The sequence below is a fragment of the Pelodiscus sinensis genome, chromosome 1 (genome assembly GCF_049634645.1).
Source record: "Pelodiscus sinensis isolate JC-2024 chromosome 1, ASM4963464v1, whole genome shotgun sequence".
Taxonomy (NCBI): domain Eukaryota; kingdom Metazoa; phylum Chordata; order Testudines; family Trionychidae; genus Pelodiscus; species Pelodiscus sinensis.
The window spans coordinates 24,826,511-24,849,504 of record NC_134711.1 but is presented as its reverse complement, the minus strand read 5'-3'; the positions used below and the strand labels follow the sequence as shown (position 1 = coordinate 24,849,504).

Here is a 22,994-nt window from a genome sequence, read left to right as displayed (position 1 = left end):
AGCTCATTAGCACTGGTTCTGAATTTCTTCACTATTATGGGCACTATTATTTCTTCACTCTCACTTAATTATTCCCTTTCATTAAGAAGTAGATCCAAGATGAATTCTTCTCTGCTCATGGTTTCTTATCTATTGTAATCCTCTGTATAATTTAGGATACTTTTTGATAATGCATATTTGGTTGTAGCTGTTACCCAGCTGATACTAGGACAGCTAAAAAAGTCTTCCTGAATTCAGTGTCTTCTGCCTTAGAGTACCACAAAGACTGGGGTGAGAATTTCTCATGCTCATTCTTTTTTCATTCTTGTTAAAAGTGTTCAAAGGAAAGATGATAGAATAAATCCTTCATACTGGTGTTTAATACTAAACAACCTACCACATGTGAATCACGCTTCTAAGAATAAGAATCTGATGAGACAGATTGTTTCCATCTCCTTTGGTAAAGTAACATTTCCCTACTTGCCTCCTGGGTCATGGGTATTTGTGGCATAATCCACTCTACTTGAGGGTGTAGTTGTTCCTTCACACTCAAACACTGGATTCAACTGACCTCTGCCGGTAGTACTTAATAAGGGCCCCTGCTCACAGTAATGAGAGAAGGCCATCAATGGACTCTGTGGATGACATCCAAGTTCCCCAGTGGTGGTGAAGCACCTATAACTATAGATGTGGACCAAATAAGGGCCAAATAAGAGTCAGCTCATAGAATCATAGAATACTAGGACTGGAAGGGACCTTGAGAAGTCATCGAGTCCAGTACCCTGCCCCCATGGCAGGAACAAATACTGTCTAGACCATCACGGATAGATATTTATCTAACCTACTCTTAAATATCTCCAGAGATGGGGATTCTACAACCTTCCTGAGCAATTTATTCAAGCGTTTAACTACCCTGACAGTTAGGAACTTTTTCCTAATGTCCAACCTAAACCTCCCTTGCTGCAGTTTAAGCCCATTGTTTCTTGTTCTATCCTCAGAGGCCAAGATTAAGAAGTTTTCTCCCCCCCTCATAATGACACCCATTTAGATACCTGAAAACGGCTATCACGTCCCCCCTCAGTCTTCTCTTTTCTAAACTAAACAAACCCAATTCTTTCAGCCTTCCTTCATAGGTCATGTTCTCTAGACCTTTAATCATTCTTGTTGCTCTTCTCTGGATCCTCTCCAACTTCTCCACATCTTTCTTGAAATGCAGTGCCCAGAACTGGACACAATACAACAACTGAGGCCTAACCAGCACAGAGTAGAGCGGAAGAATGACTTCTCGTGTCTTGCTCACAACACACCTGTTAATGCATCCCAGAATCATGTTTGCTTTTTTTGCAACAGCATCACACTGCTGACTCATATTCAGCTTCTGGTCCACTATAACCCCTAGATCTCTTTCTGCCGTACTCCTTCCTAGACAGTTGCTTCCCATTCTGTATGTGTGAAACTGATTGTTCCTTCCTAAGTGGAGCACTTTACATTTGTCTTTATTAAACTTCATCCTGTTTACCTCAGACCATTTCTCCAATTTGTCCAGATCATTTTGAATTATGACCCTATCCTCCAGAGCAGTCGCAACCCCTCCCAGCTTGGTATCATCTGCAAACTTAATAAGCATACTTTCTATGTCAATATCTAAATCGTTGATGAAGATATCGAACAGAGCCAGTCCCAAAACAGACCCTGCGGAACCCCACTTGTTATACCTTTCCAGTAGGATTGTGAACCATTAATAACTACTCTCTGAGTATGGTTATCCAGCCAGTTATGCACCCACCTTATAGTAGTCCCATCTAAATTGTATTTGCCTAGTTTATTGATAAGAATAACATGCAAGACCGTATCAAACACCTTACTAAAGTCTAGGTATATCACATCCACTGCTTCTCCCTTATCCACAAGACTCATTATCCTATCAAAAAAAGCTATCAGATTGGTTTGGCATGATTTATTCTTTACAAATCCATGCTAGCTGTTCACTATCACCTTGCCACCTTCCAAGTGTTTACAGATGATTTCCTTAATTACTTGCTCCATTATCTTCCCTGGCACAGAAGTTAAACTAACTGGTCTGTAGTTTCCTGAATTGTTCTTATTTCCCTTTTTATAAATGGGCACTATATTTGCCCATAATATTCATCTACACTGTCAGGAATAAGTAGTATTTGTGAATGAGTTCCTGGGAAGGAGGGTAGTATCTCCCAAAACAAAACTTTTCTATGTGTCCCCATTCATAAGAAAACATAGTAAAATGAAGGGACAACCAGCCATTACAGACCAGGATAACAGCACCGGGAATAAAGACCTATGGTACCAATTCCAGGAGGAGGGCACTATTCTGCATGCATGGGCCAAATCCACTTAGGGAAGGCACAGACATGATAAACACAACTTCCTGGAAGTCCAAATCAGATCTTAGAGACACATTCTGCTTCATCACATAGAATGTGTAACTTTGTACAGTCCTGGGTACAAGACAGGTCTTGTCAAAGAACTTACCTGCTACAAGATCTTTGGCATCAGAACCCTGTCTACTTAAAGCGATCAAATCACTATGAAGGAATGACTTTCCTCATTGTGGTGGGTCACACTTACTTCAAGATGTGGCACTTATTAGACAACATGTGGCACAGATTTTAACCACACAGAAACACACCACTCCAGATTTACTCTGTGTTCAGCTCCAGCATCATTCTGGACACTTATCTACGCACCAACAGAAGATGCATCCCCTGTGAAAAAAGATGGATTCTACCCCCAGCTAACAGCAGAAGTCCAGTCAACTCTGCCACGACACTATTAGTGCTCGTAGATTTCAATATCATGACTGGCTGATAGGTTGCTTTGGACTGGATTTCCTGAATGATACCAGCTCCTAGCTTTTGACATTGTATAACACTGAGGGCTTGTCTATTACAGGTTTCCGGTTTAGGAACCTTAACAACTATCAAGGGACCTGATTTCAGACAATTTCCATGACCATAACCTTGTCAGAAATATTTCGATAGTGATACCTCACCAGGTCTTCAGTGGTGCAAAAGCACCAGAAAACTCAGACCATAGATGCGCAAACACTCAGCTCTCATCAAGTGAGACGTCCTCTAGTAATGTGATGTCCAGTGTCTATCTGAGGATCTTGTTGAAGATGTGATATATACACAGGCTGCTGAAGATCACATACATAACCCAGGCACTCCTTAGACAACATGAAGATTGCTGGGAGTGGTATACATAATACTATATCACATGCCACTGTTGAAACAATTGGCTTCAGACATGCCAGGCCTGAACAAAATATGGCCCGTGGGCCAAATCTAGCCCACCAAGCCACCAGATCCTGCTCACGGATGCTGTGGGGAGCCCCAGGCAGGCTCCCTGCTTGTCTTGCCTTGCCCGTTTGCTGCTCAGAAACGTGGGTGCGGGACAGGGTTTTTTTTTTAAAAACTATGAGTCTAGACGGGAGGGGGGAAAGCTTTAAGAGCTGCTCCTGATCCCAGCACAATTACACTGGCTGGTTTCTGGCTAGAAACTGGCCAATGGGAACTGCCTGTTTCAGTAACAGGTAGCCACAAAGCACAAGGGGCTCCAGAGAACATGGCTGCAGCCTGTGTGGGGGTGGAGCAAGCAGTGTTCCTTCTAATCTGCATGGAAGCACAGCTTCACAGGTGATTAATCAGCCCCGCCCAATCAGAGACTCCGGGCTCTGTGCACGGAGCTGACTGACTGAGTGGGGCTGGTTAATCACCTGTGAAGCTGTGCTGCCACACAGTTTAGAGGGAACACTGGCAGCCAGGGAGGCTGATTTGAGAATGGCTGCTGGCTGGTAAGTCTCCGGGCCAGAGTCTGCCTCTGGCACCCCAGTCCTTCTCTTCCTCAACCCTCTGTCCCCCCATTCCTGCTCCCTACTCCACATACTCAAATCCTCTTCCTCCCTCCTGTACCCATATCTCCTCCCACATACAGCACACCTGCCCCAGATCACAGTCCCCTCCTGCCCTAGCTCACAATCCAAATATCAGCACCCCCTTCTGTACTCCAATTCCCTGCCTTACATCACAATCCAACACCCTGCACTCTAGTCCAGTGCTCCAGATCACAACTGAGTCCTTCATCCAAACTCCCTCCCTTATCCTAAGCTCCCTTCTGCACCTAACCTCCATCCCAGACGCCACACCTCCATCATTAATATCATGGAAGAATGTGGCCCTCAATCACTTTCCAAATTCTTGGAGTGGCCTTCCATGAAAACTTATTGCCCACCCCTTCTTCAGACAGTCATGCAAAAAACTTTGGCTTGTCTAAGAGGCCTGTGATATAGTAATGAAAAAGGCAGATGGATGTAAGCAGGGAGCTATCCAAGAATATAAATGGTTAAAAGGCATTTTCTGGGCCATGGCAAAATGTGACTATTAGGACTTCTCTACATGTCGGAATCAAGGATAGTCAAGAAATATTTACTGACCAAGACTACAGTGATGATGCTACCTTGCTTGTGGAGATGTCAGACAATTTCTGCCCTGCCCTCTAATGTTTCCAAGATGTTGCCTGCTCTATGGGGTTCAGTGTCTCATGGTTAAGACCAAAATCCAGAATCTTGGAGCTGGGCAAGCACAACAACCGGTGCAGGTAAGCTCGAGTAACATGTAAAGCACTGACGTGATCATCTGCCCGGGATGCAAGCAGAGTTCAAATGGTCACAATAGATCCAATATTCTTTGACAAATACGTCTCATTACCTCTAGCATGAAGTCCACGTCTCACTTATGGACACAAAAAAATGTCTCTGTGTTGAATTCAGTAATTATCAAACCTGTCTACTCCTGTATTGCTTGATGGGTTAGAAGCCTGGTTCTTCTTACAAGCAGACTTAGAACAGTTCAAGGTGTTCTGTATGTGCTGTCAGCACCAACCCTGAGCATAAAGTGGTTCAATTTCTATGTTAAATATCATAATCTCACAGAGATCTGGCCTTCCTTCAGTAGCTCATTATATGGCATGGCATGGCATGCTCATCACCCTTAACACCAAAATGGGCAAAAATATTTCATTGCTCCGGTCTCTCAAATTCTCTGTCGATGCGTGAAGGGGTGCATGCTCTCACCCCACCTGGTGCCACCTGTCAGGCCAACCTAGAGATTTATGGATTCACTGAGTTGAGTCAAATCTGGGAACATTATTACACAATGCCATGGTCACTCTGGCTTGTGCAATGGTTCTCAGTAGACTATGTGTGTCTGATGCTGCTGCTTCCTTTCCTGGTAGTATAAGGGCTTTATGGGAACTCACAAACTATTTGACAATAGAAGGAAAGGTTCTTCTGTCCTCTGTGCCTAAGAAGGAACATAAACCATTAGCTGCTAGAGGATAAAAATAGTGCCCCTGATGAGAAATGACAGTCTGTTACATCTGACCAAACAGCTTAGCTCTCAAACAGCTTCTTTTCTTCCTGTTGCTAAGAAACCAGAATGATTCTATCAATTACGTAAACAAGTCTTTAGTTAGTTTTTCAGTCTTCCTTCCCCAGACTTCTAGCTGTGGCTCATGACAATTCTAAGTCTCTGAGGAGGTTTCTCTCTGCTCCTCTTGATAACGAGTTGAGCAAGCATGACTGCTGGGGAAGGAAAAGTTTATTCCTCAGCAGTACTTTCCATGAGGAGAGCTAATTACCAAGCTTTGTTTTCTAGATATGATTTGTGAATCAGGATGCTGCCTTCATTAAACCTTTTGCATGAATCTTATAGACAGTTATTCAAAGGCAGTATTCAAGAAGATCTTTCTGAGCACTCCCATAGAGCTGCTTTAGATGCACCTGTTGCAGCTGCCAGATTTGTAGCTCCAGCTGTTACCCTGGCAAAACCTGTTATTTAACTTGGACCAAGCTCCAACCTACAGTTTTACACTTATACTTTTAAAGGCCTAATTTGGGGCTAGAATGTCCCGTTGGCAGCTTCAGGGTCACTTGTATGTAGGAACAACATTGCAGAGGGAGCTTCCTGGAGGAACTTGGGCTAGTTCTGCCATAATTCCTCCTGAAGGCTAGCAGGGAGCACACCCCAGGGTGGTATTCTCTTCCACTTTGTCAGAGAGTAAAACATGCTGCCCTCTCTGTGCATGGACAGTTCTGTCAGAGACAGGCCTGCTGGCAGCAGCATACAAAGGGGGCAACTGCTCCAGGGTCCAGCAATACAAAAGGGTCCAGAGTTCCAGTTGCTGCCGCCGCTTCTGTGGCAGCGGCAGCAATTAGAGCCCCACACCCTTGAAATCACAGTCGGAGCACTGTGCAATGCATTCCAGGGAGTACTCAGGGCTATATGGGAGGTGCTCTGTTCTCTGGATGGCACTGAAGGATTCCTAGCCTCAACCCCACCCTTTCTGCCCAAGACTCCACTGCTTCCAGCGGGCATGGAGCAAGGCCCACCTGCCTTGCTTAGGGACCCAGAAAAGTTTTTTGTCCTGCTGGTTAGAGAGGAACTGAAAGGGCAAGCGAAAGGGCCATGGCTCTGCCTATTAGCAGCTAATACCAATAGAGAAATTAGCTAACCACTGCTCCCCAATGAAACTCTGACCGTTGGTGAAATGCAGGGCAGATAATAACAAATGAAGATGGCCAGAACTGATTCAAGATCCAATAACTGGAATTTTAACCTAGAAAAATTCAAATTCAAAAGATAGCATATTTTAACAGTAAGGATAATTAGTTCCTAATTAACTGTGATGGTTCCCAACATGCTTTATGAAAATTAGCTTATGAATATAAATATGTATAACTCAGAGATGCTTTGGAGAAAATACCTCATGTAACTTATCAATTTTGTTAAAATTTTCTGGATCTGTATATCCTATTTTGGTGCATGCATCATTCTTGTATGTGAAGTTAGAAATATGAAGTATGAGATTGTTTATAATTTTGAAGGTGCTAATGAAATCCATTACTGGTGTTCCTCCCCCAAGTCTTAATGACTTTGCAATCAGCTTAACAACTTGTAAATAATCTTGTTTGTCCTTTAAGTCCAGAAGGTGATTGGTCCTACAAAAATCACCTGGTACTGAGATCCATTTTTGAACCTGGTATGTTTTCACAGAAAGGGGGGGATGTAAAACAAAAGATTCTCACCCTGAAGGATAGTCTATTTAAGCAATGGGAAGCTATCAGCCCTTTGTCTTTGGCTGGCCTGGAAAACCCTGAAAGGATACAAAGAGGGCTGGAGACCCAAGTCAGGATAAAAGAGTTTGTCTCTTTCTTGCAGATTATACCTGAAATTAGATCAGCTCTTTAGGGTGAGAATCTGCTTGCAATAAGTTTCTTAGTGAATTAGAATTAACTATGTGTTTTCTTTTCATTTCAATTTAGTAACTTACTTTGATCTGTCTGTTCTCACTTGCAATCACTTAAATTCTACTATTTGTAATTGATAAAAACTCTTTTGTTTACTCTCAGACCCAGTGTAAATAATTGGTACCTGAGAGGAACAGCCACTGTGCATATCTCTTTCATTGATCAAGAAAACGTATCTGATAAAACCTTTACAGAGAGAGACACACATTTATTTGTGGGGTTTTGAACCAATTTGGGGATTGGTTTCCTGGGTGCTGTGGCCTGGAACTTCATCCTCCCAGAGCTGAAGTGGTTCAGTGCCTGCATTGCTCTGCAGGCGGAGGGGGAACCCCAGCTCTGTGCCTTATCTGGGAAGGACCAGAGGATCTGGTCTAGCAGGACAGGGTAGTGGGAAGCCCCAGAGAGCAAGACAGAGAGTGTCAGTGGCATGTTCTGCACATCAGGGAACAATCTCTAGGGGACCCCATCATAGTAACAACCTACCAAGGGATGGGATAAATTCTCCATCACTGGCTCTCTCTCAGAGCACATCTTTCAATTCAGCCACAAGTTACTGGTCTTGAAGCAAGAATTATTAAGCAAAGTTCCCTGGCCTGTGTTATGCAAGTCATGTTAAAGGATCACAATGATCTGTTCTGATCTGAAATTCTACAAATCACTGTTCAGTCTCGTGGGTTTCTTCAGCCTCAACATCAACACAGGAAGCAAAGGACATAATTTAGCTACCACAGACCTTGGAATGCATCCTATTCATGTACAACATTATGGGCAGGGAAATAATCCAAAACCATGGTGTCAGACCACTTCTGGGGAGCAGCAGCTGCTCAAGGCATTTGGCTCTAAGGAAATAGGACTGAAATGTCAGTTGGGAACAAAGCCTCAAAGAATTACAGTAAAGCCTGTGTTATCTGGCACACCCGGGGATTAAATCAGGCTGGTTTTCTAAACATTCCAGGTATCTGGGGTGGGGTGGGGGCAGGAGGGCCGGTATTTGCCTGATGGGGGGGGGGCCCATGAGCCAAGGAGGGGGGCAGAATGCATCCTGGTGAGGGGGGGAGGAGTGGAAGCCGGGGGTGTGGAGATGGCGGGAGCGGCCTGCCGGGGGAGGAGCTGCGAGGGGGATGATCACCGGGGTCGGGGGTAGGGGCAGGCTGCCAGAGCAGTCACAAGCCACGGGGGTGCTGGGCTGCCAGGAGCCACAGGGGGCTGACCTGCCGGGGAGGAGGCCAGGAGGTGTGCGTGGGGGGTAGGGAGGGGCTGCTGGGAGCTGCGGCCTGGTGTCAGGTGGCCATAGCGGCTGTTCACCCCCTCCTCCAGGTACATGCTGCTTGAATGTCTGGCGGCGTCTGAGGAGTGGCCTGGCTTAAAGCGCCAGTTTCCTTTTTTTTTTCCTTTTAACAAGTTTCTAAAGTTTTCTGGCTAGTTAAGTGCCGGATAGCACAGGTTTTACCGTGCCTTGACCCAGATACACAAGACTTGGAACTTTGATCCTTTATTTGTGAGCCTTTCTCTCAGCCGAAATTTGGACTCACAATTAATGAGGAGTCCAACATAATAAAGACTTCCACTGTCATACAGATTTTACCTCCTCAGAAAATTAAAAATAACCTCGAATTACTTACTACCGTATGCTTTAGCTTACTATTTTATTCTCCACTCCGAAGGCAGAACTATCTTTCCAAAATAACTACATCTGTCTGTTCTATCTAATTTTCCCAATGAACCAAGGTTGTTTCTACACAGTATTTGTCTGTAAGTTTCTATGAAAAGCACCAAGTTGTCTGGGGAGCCATGGAACTATGGATTTGGTGGAAGGTGAGACTTTTTCTTCATGTAGCCTGATGTAGCAGCTGTCTGTCGCACCAGTTAAAGGTGTACATTGCTCATATATTTTGTGCCTCTGGCAATAACAGAAATAAATCTAGGTGTTGTGTACGTTAACATAACTGAGAGTTGAGAACATGAAGAAAAGTGATGTGGTGTTGGAAGCAGAATGACCTGGATGAATCTATTAAGCTGTTAAAACTGCTCTATTGTTGTTCTGCTGAGTCAGTATTAGTAAAAGGCCAGTGAAATATGCCATGTTCAAACACCAGAGAGACTAAATCTAGTTCTTATAAAGAAACTCTTACATTAATTATGCTAGCATCTTAATGGTGGATAAAAGAGTGGAAGTGTCTCTCAGTGACAATAAGTACTAGGAACTTGCATGTTCCATGTAAGAAATTATACTGTTTATTTACTAAATTACTATGAACTAATACATTCACATTGTCATGAGTTATTACATAGTTGCCATGTTTATCAGCGGAGTTATTGTGTAGTTCTTGCTTTTGTCTTATTTTGTGTTAAATTCTGTAAATATTTCTACTGTGACTCATTACAGACCAATAGTCCCCAAACTTACAGGGGCACAGAGGAACATTCTGGGGAGCGTAGCTCTTGTATCAGCGCTGTTAGCTCATTATGAGGAAGGAGCAGAGGAGTGAAGGTGTTGTGGAGAATCTGGTAGGAGAAAGTGCAAGCAGGTACCATGAGGAAGAACCTGCCATAAGGAAGGTGCTAAGGAAAGCCATGAGGAAATAGCCCAGAGATTCGTCACTGTCACGCAGCTGATACCAGAGACATTTGCAGACAGCTGCTATCAAAGGGTTCCTGGGCTGTAATCCAGAGTAGAGTCTGGGCCTGTGTTCTCCCCACCGCCAACTCCCTATTTCAGGATTGGAAAAAGACTGGCTTTAGTACAGAGGTTTGTCCTACCCTGTACCACTTGGAGGGGCCACAGAGACAATGAAGTTTGGTTTCTCCTCTTTTCCCCATGGCCAATGGTGAGACAAGATCAACAAACAGCAAGCTGTTTTCTAAACTGAGGGCTGCTGTAAGCCTCTGAGGCAAGTAATCCACCTGAAAGCACAAGACCCACCAAGGCTGAGAAGTTTTGTCATAGTATTTAGCAAACAACAAAAGTAGGAGTCAGTAAAATCTCTTATAGGGAACATTTTTGGAAAACCATGCAAATGCAAACTACTAAGGAATTCCAAGCAAGTGAACAGGGCTAAATAATATTTTACAACAAACTGACATTAATTATATTTAAAATGTACCAGCAGTGCAGTTAATTTATGCATCAGATTTACCTATATTCTGCAAAGTTATAAAGAAAAAACTACAATAAATAATTCAACAAATCACATAAACTCCTTCTTTCCTGTGAGAGTACAGATGTGCATTGTGGTCAAGATTTTCAAACTGACTAAATATTTTGAGTGCCCAACTTGAGGCATTTTAGAAGAGTCTGGTTTTCAGAAAGGTTTCAGCACCAACTCCTTTAAAAAAAAATCAAGCGTTTTTAAGGTGAGCACCTAAAATCACTAGTCACTTATGAAAATCATGCCCTGCAATTTTAACCGCATAGTTCTTGGATGCATTTGCTACACCCACCAGTATAAAATAGAAGTGCTTTATGAATTCTGACACATAATCAAAGCCTGATCTCCAATATACAAAGATCTATTTTATCATAATTAACCATCATTAGATTTGTATGACATCTCCCATCCATCCATTCTATTATGAATGTTGCCTTGAAGAAGTCCGAGGACTCTCTTATAAGTAATTACAACCAGTAATAACAGGTGGTTGCTACCAACAATGGAATCTTTGTAATTCACAGAATTTGGAGAAGCTGCTCAGGAAAAATTGAGAAGACTACAGAAAATATTTTTAAGTTTTATATTGCAGTTTGAGCACATTTATGGAAGAACATGTCTTTTAAGATGGGAGGAAACTACATTAATAATATGCTAATCTGTGTTCAATAGACACTGCTCAAAACATTCATATTATCTTACTTTTCAATATGCAGTAAGGATCTCAGACTGTTTATTTCTACCTCTGTTTAGTCATACAATATTAATTTAATTTGTATGCAGTCAACAGTGCTGTAGATTTACAGATGAAAATCCCTGTCTGGAGGAGCATACAATACATGAAGACACCAGAGAGGCTGTGTCTTCACTGATGATAAATGTGACTGCATTCATTATCCCATGGTACAAGTTAGCTATCCTACTAAGGATGTAAAATCTCATTTAATCAGTTAACCGATTAAATGTTATATTTAACCAGTTAACTACTTAAATGGGGATGGGCCAGGGGCTGCTCTGTTCTGGATGGGCCCGCCATTCCACACCATGGGCCCAGCTGGACCACTGGTTAACCAGTTAATCGGTTAACTAGTTAACCGTTCACATACCTATGCCCTACTGTAAAAGCAGTAGTGTTACTGAGAGGAAATCCTGGCTAACCCATCAGGGTTTTCTCTATCTTTAAGCTGAACAGTCACTAGAAACAGGAAGCAAGAAACTCAATGTAACATTTCACCCAAAGGATGTGATCTCTAACACGGAAAAAGCAAGACTAAGGTGACAAAATCTGATACTGCTTCTTCCTGGCTAGCCCTGGTAAGAAAGCTAGAAGATAAAGTGGTATGCTCCCTTTCTCTCCTTATTCATCCTTCTTTCCCTCTTGTGAAATCTGAAAACGTATCTGCCAGCTTTTTCATTCCACTATCAGAAGGGGAACATTCTTGCATTTTTTAATATGGCAACATCACATAAATCAGCAATGGAATAGTGCAATTCAGCACTCTTTCCTCTCCCAAACAATCAAGGGCCATTCTCAGCACTACAGCCTATTTAGGTTTCTGTTAAGCATTTTGTTTTGAAACATAAATCTGGTGCATTACAGGTACACCCATGTTCCATAGAAACAGGTGAATGGACTTTTTGTCTTCAGTATTTTTCAGAGCACCATTTCCCCCTGGAAGCACAGTGGTGAAGAAGTTGATCGGTAAAAGTGCAATCATGAGAGCAATTACCAGTAAGAGGAATGTAAAAAGGAAATGTATTTAAAGATACTTCACATGAGAACATGCCCTAAAAATCAGACTGCTGGGTAGCTAGAAAATGCTAAATCAACTGCTTGTGTACAGCTATATGTACACCACTGCTCTGTGCTTACCCAGCTATTGTGATAAATCACTAGCTTACTTTATTGACAAGCTGATAAAATGCTGTGTGGATGCTGCTTATTCTTCTGTCAGTCTGTAGGTGACCTGAGTCAGTCCATCACACCGAGACAGTGTGGCCTAATGGCCCAAGACTTTCTAGGAGCCCTTGAGTTACTGGGAAGCACAATCTAATGGCCCAAGTCAGTAGTGTAGCCTTTGGGTTCAGGGCAGCATGGCCTAATGACCAGAGTCAGTAACATAGCTTGTGGGTTCAGGGCTGCACAGCCTAATGGTTGGAGTCAGTAGCATAGCACTTGGGTTTAGGGCAGCATGATATAACGGCCAGAGTCTATATAGTAGCTTTTGGGCTCGGGGCAGCTCAGCCTAGTGGTCAGAGTCTACGGGGTTAGGGCAGAAACCCCGATGCGGGGGTCTGGTCCCACCCTACTCCACCAGGTCCTGACCCAGGACCTTTTCAGTGAGGAAGTGAGGGTGTGTCTACACAGCAAAGTTATTTCAGAATAACGGCCGTTTTCCGGAAATGACTATGTGATCATCTACACTGCAATTCCGTTATTTTGAAATGATTTTGAAATAACGGACGGCTTATTCCGACTTCTGTAAACTTCATTCTATGAAGAATAATACCTATTCTGAAATAGTTATTTCAAAATAAGGCGTGTGTAGACGCTTCACGTCTTCCATTTTGAAATAGCCTCTCACCAGAGCCATTCTAAGTTATTCCTCCCCAGTGCTTACAGGGGCTCTAAATCGAGATAGCACACCCACATTAGGGAAGCCTTTCTCAGACTAATTTTGAGGCTTCTCTGTGGTATAGATGTGCTATTTCGAAATAAGCTATTTCGGACTAACTATTCTAGAATAATTTATTCTGAAATGACTATGCAGCATAGACGTAGCCTGATCCACCTCTTGCTCAGGAAGGAATCCCACCACAACATGCTGCACTTGCTCAGATAGGAGACTAGGTCACTTCCTACAAGCTCTTGCATTGAGGCAATCCATGTAATTTCGGAGTCCTCAGACTCTGCAGTCCCAGTCTCCCTCTGAGGCTCCACCAGCTCTGGAGGCTCAATACTGTCTCCTGTGTCTCCAGCTCCTGTTGTCTGGATCTCTGGATGATCTACCTCTGGATTTCCTATAGAAGGTCTTTTCTCTCCAGCATCCAGACCCCAACAGTGCAGGCTGACTGCACAGAAGCCTTGTCTGGTCCAGAATCAGTTAAAAAAGGCTCATTGACAATGTAGCAAGTTGAAACTGGGCATGCGAGCAGCAGGGTCTGTGACAAGGAATCGACTAGTACTTGACATTAAGCACCAGTCTTTCCAACACAAGGGTTCTGCTGTCACATCCTGGAGTGGCAATCTCAACCACCATGGGCATCGTGATGAAAGATGTGCGGGAGGGCTAAAAAGTTGTTGAACAAGAGCCAGCTTGGGTTGGCACATCCCTTTTCAAGCAGCTGCAATTTCTCTCCTGATGTAAGAGGGAGAAATGTGGCTCAGAATTGGAAGCCATGAAGGATGAGTCAGTCTGAGAATTCCTGTGATGATTCCTGTCCACTATAAGGTGGGGGCACAACTGGCTGAATAACTGTTCTCAGAGAGTAGTTATTAATGGTTCACAGTCATTCCAGAAAGACATAACAAGTGGGGTTCCTCAGGAGTCTGTTTTGGGACCGGTTCTGTTCAATATCTTCATCAGTGATTTTAGATAGTGATATAGAGAGTACGCTTATTAAGTCTGCAAATGATACCAAACTGGGAGGGGTTGAAAGTGCTTCGGCGGATAGGGCCATAATTCAAAATGAACTGCACAAACTGGAGAAATGGTCTGAGGCAAATAGGATGAAGTTTAAGAAAGACAAATAAAATCACTCCACTTAGGAAGGAACAATCAGTTTTACACATACAGAATGGGAAGCAAACTTCTAGGAAATTCTGCAGAAAGGGATTTAGGGGTCATAGTGGACCACAAGCTAAATATGAGTCGACAGTGTGACACTGTTGCAAAAAAAAGCAAGCACCATTCTGGATTGCATTAACAGGAGTGTTGTGAGCAAGACTTGAGAAGTAATTCTTCTGCTGTACTCTGCACTGATTAGGCCTCAGCTGAAGTATTGTTGTCCACTTCTGGGCACCACATTTCAGGAAAGATGTGGAGAAATTGGAGAAAGTCCAGAGAAGAGCAACAAAAATGATTAAAGGTCTAGAAATCATGACCTATGAGGGAACTGAAAGAACTGGGCTTGTTTAGTTTAGAAAAGAGAAGACTGATGGGGGACATGATAGCTGTTTTCAAATGTCTAGAAGGGTATGACAAGGAAGAGGGAGAAAAATTGTTCTCCTTGGCCTCTGAGGATAGGACAAAAAGCAATGGGCATAAATTGCAGCAAGGGGGGTTTAGGCTGGACATTAGGAAAACCTTCCTAACTGTCAGGATGATTAAACATTGGAATAAATTGCTAAGGGAGGCTGTGGAATCTCCATCACTGGTGATATTAAAGAGCAGGTTGGATAGACATCTATCAGAGATAATCTAGATAGTGCTTGGTCCTGCCATGAGGGCAGGGGACTGGACTTGATGACCTCTCGAGGTCCCTTCTAGTTCTAGTATTCTATGATTCTAAGAGCATTGTTGAATTGAGTTGCACATCAACAAGTTTGTTTTGTGTCTACTAATAACATACTGGTGCACAGTACTCTACTCATAAGTATGAGATAACAAGGGCGGAGGACTTTTAGTATCTGCTCACCCCGTAGAAGCTGCCAGTTTTCTGAGAAGGTTGTTGCATATGTTGACTTTCGCTGCTATCTTGCGCAGGTGGCTTTTGGATGTCAGTGTTTGGTGAAGGGTCATACCTAAGTAAACTAGATATGCTTCAGCCTCTGGCTGAAAATCTGGTGTTTGTCAAAAATCATTGGCCTCCCAAAACCTGGTAAAGACCCAAGAGAGGCATTGAGCTACCAGCTGATATTACTGCTTTCTGTGTGCCTCAAGGTCTTAGAATGCCTAATTTTACAGTGAATAACACCAGAGATGGAGAACATATTGAATGCTGAGCAAGTAGGCTGTAGAAAAGATCAAAGCACACGTGACCACATATTTGTGCTAATCACATATATTCATTGAAAATGGTTTTCAAAGAAACGTGACAACAAGTACTATTTTCCCTGACCTCACTGCAGCATATACTATGTTGTGGCTGCATTGATGGAAAGCACTGTTAAATATCAAGAGTCTTCCACCAAGGGGGCTTCACAGCTGACTCTATGGATACCGCTAGGGTAAAAGCTTTCAGGAGAGCTTGCATGCATATGCACACATGTATTGGAATTAAGGATGTAAACTAATGACTAATTTACTAGTTGAGTAGTCAATGGAATTTCCATTGACTACTTGACTAGTCAATAGGAACTTCCTCATTCCTCCTTTAACATGCACAAGAGCTTCCACAGGGCTCTGCAGCTGACCCCGGGCTCTGCACCCTTTGAAATGCCGCGCTGTCGTCTGGGATCAAAGCAGCAGCACTGCATGGAGCCCAGGATCAGCTGAGGATTCCCCACCTGACTCTGGGTTCCACGGAAATGCCACAGAAAGCCTGGGGTCAGCTATGGAGTCCCCAGCTGACCCTGGGTTCCCTGAGGTGCTGCCGCTTTGAAACGACACTGCGGCGTTTCAAAGGGGAGCGCTGTGCAGCTGATCCTGGGCTCTGAGCAGTGCTATCTCTTTGAAACACCGCCATGGCGTTTCAAAGAGGTAGTGCTGCAAGGAGCCCGGGGTCAGCTCCATGTGGCACTGCTGCTTTGAAACACTGAGGCAGCGTTTCAAAGGGGCAGCACCACATAAAGCCCAAGATCAGCTGTGCTGCACTGTCTCTTTGAAATGCTGCCCCGGCAAACGCTGCTCCTGCTTGCAAGTACCCCCTGTTCCTCCCCACTTTGCTGCCTCTATCTCACAGAAGTAGCAAGGGGGGGGAAATCGACTAGTCGACTATCCGATAAGCCTATGTTTATTGGATAGTCAACTTGTACTTAACATCCTTAATTGGAATGTACATGAGCAATCACGCAAAAAATGTGTTTAGGAGTCAGTAGCATGAGCAAGAGGAAGTGAGCTGTCTTGCTTCCCTTTTGCAGTTATAAATACATGTTCTTTTTTCATTGCAGGGGCTCTGCTTGTTTGGGCTAACTCACTAAGAAGATTGTGAGGTCGGAAACCTGTTAAATTATTCCCACACTTTTCAGTAATCAACCTCCAGCATTAGCAATATTTAAGGATAAGTCTCCCTGGCTTCTCTTGGGATGCGATCACAAACCATTTTTCTTACTTCTAGAGAATACTATTTTTACTGCCCTATTTTCTCTTTGCTTTTAAAATGCTCCATTGACATTAATTAAGGCATCCCGTGCCTTGTTAGCCCAGTGATCTGTTTTTGTTAGGGAATAAAAAGGTGACCTTGCTCACCAGGTGGGTTTTTTCAAGCTCTTTTAGATCTAATCGTTAGTGCCTTAAGGAAGAGAGCAGCAGCTTTCAAGCTGGATATCCGAGAAAAACTGCAAAAACATCATGCAGATGACTCTCAAATTTCCAGTTGTTATAATTGCAATAATAAGATAGACGGAATTCTGATAAGTCATTCTATTATCACACAATGTGTATTGTTTAATTCCATGCACTACAGCAATGTGTATGTTGTGATGAAGTTGTATTTTCATTTAATGATAAAATATAACTATGAAACCCCAAGTGAGTGGTTCAGCTGTGAGTAGCTGAACTGAGGCTACTCAGCATAACTAACTGCTTTTCACTGCTTCTAGTCTAGAGTCCAAAAAGAAAAGGAACATGGAACTAAGTGGCACGCTGGGCTAGTGCACTGACCTGTCTCCTCTAGTGATCTGGTATCAAATGATAGCTTAGGGCACAACGAAAATGAGTTTGGTGGTTTCATTTGACTCCCCGCTAGTGCACATCACAAAAACATGGCACAGTTTAATATGAATGGCTGTCTCTGCTCAAGAGAAACCCAGGACGGGAACAGCAAGAGTTTTGCAGATCATTAATGGGAAGCAGTAGAGAAGCTGAGTAGGGAAGCTTGCCTGTTTCAGGGCTGTACTATTAGTCTCTTCATTGTGAGCATTATATTCACTCAGAAGTTTTATAAAAGATTTTTTTTTAAAAAGGGAAATATAATCTCTTTGGCCAAGAATGATTTTTGGAATATATTACTGGGAAAGCACAATACATTTGATTTCTACATACAGTAGTAGCCATTATAGAAAGTAGCACAAAAGTTGCTAGAAAACTAGTAATAAAAATTCACACAAGAAAGGCTAAGATTAATGCAGCAGTCACACTAACATGACTTGGCCAATCTGGAGGGTTGTTTTCAAAGGACAACCACAGAACAATCCATAGATTACTGATACGTGGACAGACATTTTAAAGGTATTTAGATACATATATTGAAATCAATAAGGTTGATGTGTCTTGGGACTTCCAAAAATCCCACTAGGCACCTAGATACCTTTACAAATATGGCCCATTACTTCTAACCCTTTTGACTCCAAATTTATGCTCTCTTATTATATATTTCTACAAAACCTAGCCTAATGGGTCCTGGTCCTGACTGGAGCTTCTGGACACTACTGGAACAAATAACTTTTAGTGTTTGCAGCTAGGTTATCGTTAGTCACGGGCTATTCTTAAAAAGGGGGTATTTAAAAATACAAATCCAACATTGGGAATAGAAATATAAAATGAAATGCTTACAAGTTACAGAACATGCTGCCTAACATCAGAATCACAAGACAACAGCAGAAAGCCATGCAACATATTTTGGCAGAAGCACACACACATTTTACAGCTCGTCCCACTGAGTGCCATGCTTACACTTACATTAGTCAGTTTCATACTACCTTAGTTTGTTTTAAGCATTTCCATCATCTGTGAGGGAGGGAGGGAAAAACAGAATGGTTAAGGTAAAATAAAAGGAAATCGTACACATTGATTAGTAGGTCAAGGGTACTTAAGAACAATTTGCACCTTCTCTATCAGCTTCATATAGCAGACACTCTAATTGATTATTTCTTTTCCTTTTTTTCCTTCTCTCTCACCCCATCCCCTATTTATTTAGAAACTGCCCCTTTAATAACTCCATTCACCTTGCTCACGAAAGCTCATGATACCATCTACATGTTTTGTTAGTCTCTAAGGTGCTGCAAGACTTTTAATTGTTTTTTAAGTTTTTCCAGTTACGGACTAACTCAGCCACCCTTCTGAAGCTTCTCATGATCTTAGTTAGAGCGAACAGTGTGGAGGGGATGAAGGAAACTATCCACTGATGTGCTTACATTCCTATTTTGTTAACCATAGAAATGGCTCTCTTTGAAAGTCAAGTGGTGAAGATGATTAAGTGATGTACCAAGGAACCAGATGAAAAACTAAAATATTCAGAGAAAAACACGATGAAGACTTAACACCCCCCCCAAAACCCAGTCTTGAGCAATACTGCATCCTGTCCTGCTGTGACAGAAGGAAGACTCTTCAGAACATCTTTCCAGCAGTGAGCAATTTTAAATGTTATATCTGCATGAGTGCTTTAAAAATATTTGAAGAAAGATGTAACAGTAAAAAAAAACAAAAAAAATACCGCAAGCCATCGTAATTAGTTGGATCAAAGATAAAACCACAGCTGAGATATGTCCCTAAGTACTGTATACACAGAGCTACATAAATCTTTCATGCTTTTGGGTGACATGTTACAGCATTAAATGAAAAAGACATATTTTGGTCTTGCAGGTTCACTGCTCATTATTGTTAGCTATGTTTTCAAAACAACATGTACCATTTTTAAGAACCCCAAACTACTAAATCCTTTTTCGTGCAAGTAGTCACATGGCTTTAGGTTTTAATTGTGTAAATCTTTTGTGCTATTAATTACATGGAGACCCTGAGATTGTGAGGTTTTAAGCTCCCTCAACTCTCACGAAGGTCAATGGAACTTGAGGATATGCAACATCTCAAAGGATCAAGTCCTTAGTTTCCTTATTCAGTTTATTTAAATGTACAGTTATTTGTATGAATACATGTAACTTGTGCATATGATGGAGTCCTAAAAGTTACCCACAAACACAGAATTTTCATGAAGAAAAATGGGAAATGCAGATGTTTCTTCAACATTATTAAACAATTAACCTCTGTAATAAGGATGGAAGAGAGAGAAGCTTTCACCCCGGAGTTTCAAACTGATCAGACAAGTAGCCGTAAGGAAGAAACCTGGAAGGAATAATTGGAATAGATATTGTTTCATGCAAATGACCAAGGCCATAATTTCTTAACCAAGAATATAGATCAAGTATCAGTATCACTTTGACAAACTGATCTGTCTCCAAAAGGATTGAAGAATCAATTTGATGTATCAATTACCATTTCAAACAAATCAAAGATACACCAGAAAACGTCTAAATGCATTGACTGAATGATAGATATGGTTATAGTAGAAACAATATACAGTATTAACCTTCCTAAAGATTCATAGCAGATGGCAATAAATGCATTTATTTTTGGTTGTCTTAGGACACAGATGGATTTCTATTTTCTTGGAAGCTTTGACTCCACTTATATTGTTACTGGTGTAACCTCCGTAAAATGATTTATTGGCTTGCCTCCTATGTGCACATTATTTAGGTAATGAAACATAAAACACGCTGTGATGTTATTGATTAATGCATACACTGGTTGTATAGTGAGATACGATGCAAAGCAGCTGTCTTGATTAAGAGGCTAAAAAAAATCCTGGAAATATAATACTGTACTGAATTAATGTTATTAACCAGGATTTCATGTTTCTTCTTCAATATTTATTTTGCTGCTTCTGTATTGTAAGACTGGAGTTTAGAAATTTATACCAATATAACACTATTTAGTCCCTTGACTCTCTGAATTCATTCCTGTTAATGGAATTTATGCTGATTCTGTTCAGATTAAGCCTCAGTCATTACAATTCACTCTCAATGCACTAAAGTAGTATACTTGAGACATCGCAATAAAATTTCTATCTTATTCAAGTATGCTGTGACGAAGGTTCCAGTCCTTTAAATGTCCTCATGTGTATGGACACTCCCACATTGAACCGAGAGGGGCTCCTCATAAGTGTAAAGCTATTCTTATGCACAAATTGTTTACAGCATTGTGACCTGCTAAAGCCAGAGTTGTGAGTTCAATCCTTGTGGAGGCTATTTAGGAATTTGGGGCAAAAATTCATCAGGGATGGTACTTGGTCCTGCTGTGAAGGCAGGGGACTGGATTCAAGGTCCCTTCCAGTTCTAGGACATAGGCAATCTCCATTATAAAAAAGGTCTGGAATAATTCTGAAGACAGTAGAGCTAGTGCATATTGATACAGAGTAACCAAGATCAGTACTTGGCTCTTTGTGTTTATATACATGAACTGAGTGAAACCTTGTTATAGTTGAATTAAAATGTTCTTCAAACTTGTATGTGAACAAGCCTTTTGTTTAAAATAGTTGTAAGAGACGGTTAAAGGGTCACACCTAAAGCAAAGCCTAATAAGTCTGCCTAGAGACTAGCATCATGTGGGTGTAGGAAGGTTTCCACTGAGAATTGTGACCAAGTGTGTGTGTGTACATGTGAGGGAAGGGAGAAAACATAGAAACTGAAAACAGAAAAGGCCACAGAGGCAGACAGAAAAATCAAGAAAGCCAGGCAGTAAGCATAGTGTAAGCCTGAAAAATGCTAGAAAGGGAGCTTTTGGATCTGGTGTTAACTAAAGAGGATTAGGGTCTGTGAGCTAAGAAACGACTCTTTTTGTTCTCAGTTCTTCCTACATCTGGAGAAGCGGGAATTTGTACATACCTAGTAAATAAATGAAGTTGCATGAAAGAAAATACCAGTGTCCCAATTTCTGTTCCCAAGCAGAAGATCCCTAGGGTCTTGAAATTTGACCGCTCAGATCACAAAGGGGCAACACAAGCAAACAAAAATGCAGTCTAGTTTTGGAGTGGTCCTTATTTTGAATCTACTCTCAGCTTAAGGCCATGGGGAATTAATTGCATTTTTAGAAGTCCTTGCCTCTAAAATAAGAAATAGAGGACTAACTCAGTTCTCTGTTACTCTAGTGCAAATCTGTTTATTGCTGTCCACTATGTATGCCAAAATAATAATACCCTTTTAGAAGTACTGATGGCACACTCCCCCTAGAAACTTGAAGGTTTTAATACTACAATAAAACATTCCCTGTTGTATCTTAATTAATGGATCAAGTCTCCATTGATTAAGCATGGAGGCTATTTATAATAACCACAACATAACCAAAAGGAAAATAATTTATTCAGTTGCTAAATTCCCATGATCATGTGTGATTCATTTATACTTAACCCCACTGGATTGCTCTAATTTATCTGTGATTACAAAATTCAAGGGAGAGTGTTTTTGAATAAGCATTTTTATTACAGGCACTATTATAAATCTTAAGAAATAATTTCATTTGTGAGGGGATTGTGGAGAGTTAATGGAAATATGGCAATTGACACTTCTACAAAGTGTAAATACTCCTACAAGACATAAGGAATGATGCCAGATCTCGGACTGAAAAAAAAAATCTTTGCTATGTTGAGAATGAGATGCAAGTGCTTAAAATTATCCACCACAGCACAGCCCCTGTAAATTAATCTAGTCCTTGCATCCTCTCTTACATATTGTACCAATTAATAGAAGCATATATTTAGATGAAGAGGCTGAGAGTTCTGCGTCAATAGATGATGATAGTGATGATAACTCAGCAGTACATCATCAAAAAGCAGTTGCTATGGCTGAATCTTTGGAAACTTCTGTAGAGGCTAAATTTGTCAGATGAGCATTTGTGGAACAAAATTTTAAGGGACTATTTTTAATACCAAGAGAGTTTCAATAATACCTCAGACTATAGAATTCATCTTTTTAAAAGTAGAGCTGTTAGCACATTTCTCTTGAACAATATCCTCTTTAATATTTTTCAGACATGAACATCTAAAATGAAGCCTGCCTTTGAACCATTTGTCAAGATTGAGGATTTTCAACAGCCGGTCATCAGAGCAATTTACATCAGGTACTTAAAGTACCAGTGAATGAATGACCCACAGATCCTTAAATAAGTAGCAGTTATGGGCCTGGTCTACTCTAAAAGGGGAAGTTGACTTAAGATATGCAACTTCAGCTACATTAATTTTGCAGCTGGAGTTGAAGCATTTTAAATAATATTTTGGTGCTGTCCACACAGCGGGAGGATGACAGGAGCACATGCTTTCATCGACTTCCCTTACTCCTTGTGAGTAGCAGGATTACCATCACCAACAGGAGTGCCCTCTCAGTTCAAATTAGTGGGTCTTCACTAGACCCACTAATTCGAACCCTGGAAGATTGACTGTGGCAGCATCGATCTTCTCCGTAGTGTAGACAAGCCCACGGTGAAAGGTGACCTTGACAGCAGTGAATACAACACACATGTACTTCAGCAATGTATAAATGTTGTTCTGCTGTAATAGGACACAATCCTGTGAGGTGCTGCATGTTTCCAGCATAGTGCTCGGCATTTTCAACTTCCAATTCTGAAGGAGCTGAGGGCAGCTGGCATTAGATC

The 22,994-nt window shown here is 41.8% G+C and overlaps 1 protein-coding gene across 3 annotated transcripts in view; it reads right to left on the bottom strand.

The window, feature by feature from the left end:
• LHFPL3 (LHFPL tetraspan subfamily member 3) overlaps positions 1 to 22,994 on the bottom strand; it is a 412,985-nt gene that overhangs the window by 36,999 nt on the left and 352,992 nt on the right. Inside the window, exon 3 of one of the 3 annotated variants that reach the window (XM_075926941.1) lies at positions 18,255 to 18,302. The exons of 1 other annotated variant lie outside the window; for it this stretch is intronic. In XM_075926941.1, the coding sequence (XP_075783056.1) occupies positions 18,286 to 18,302 (17 nt within the window). In that variant the 3' untranslated portion in view covers positions 18,255 to 18,285. The remainder of the gene's footprint in view (positions 1 to 18,254; positions 18,303 to 22,994) is intronic. One more of the 3 variants, XM_075926945.1, reaches the window with a different exon arrangement.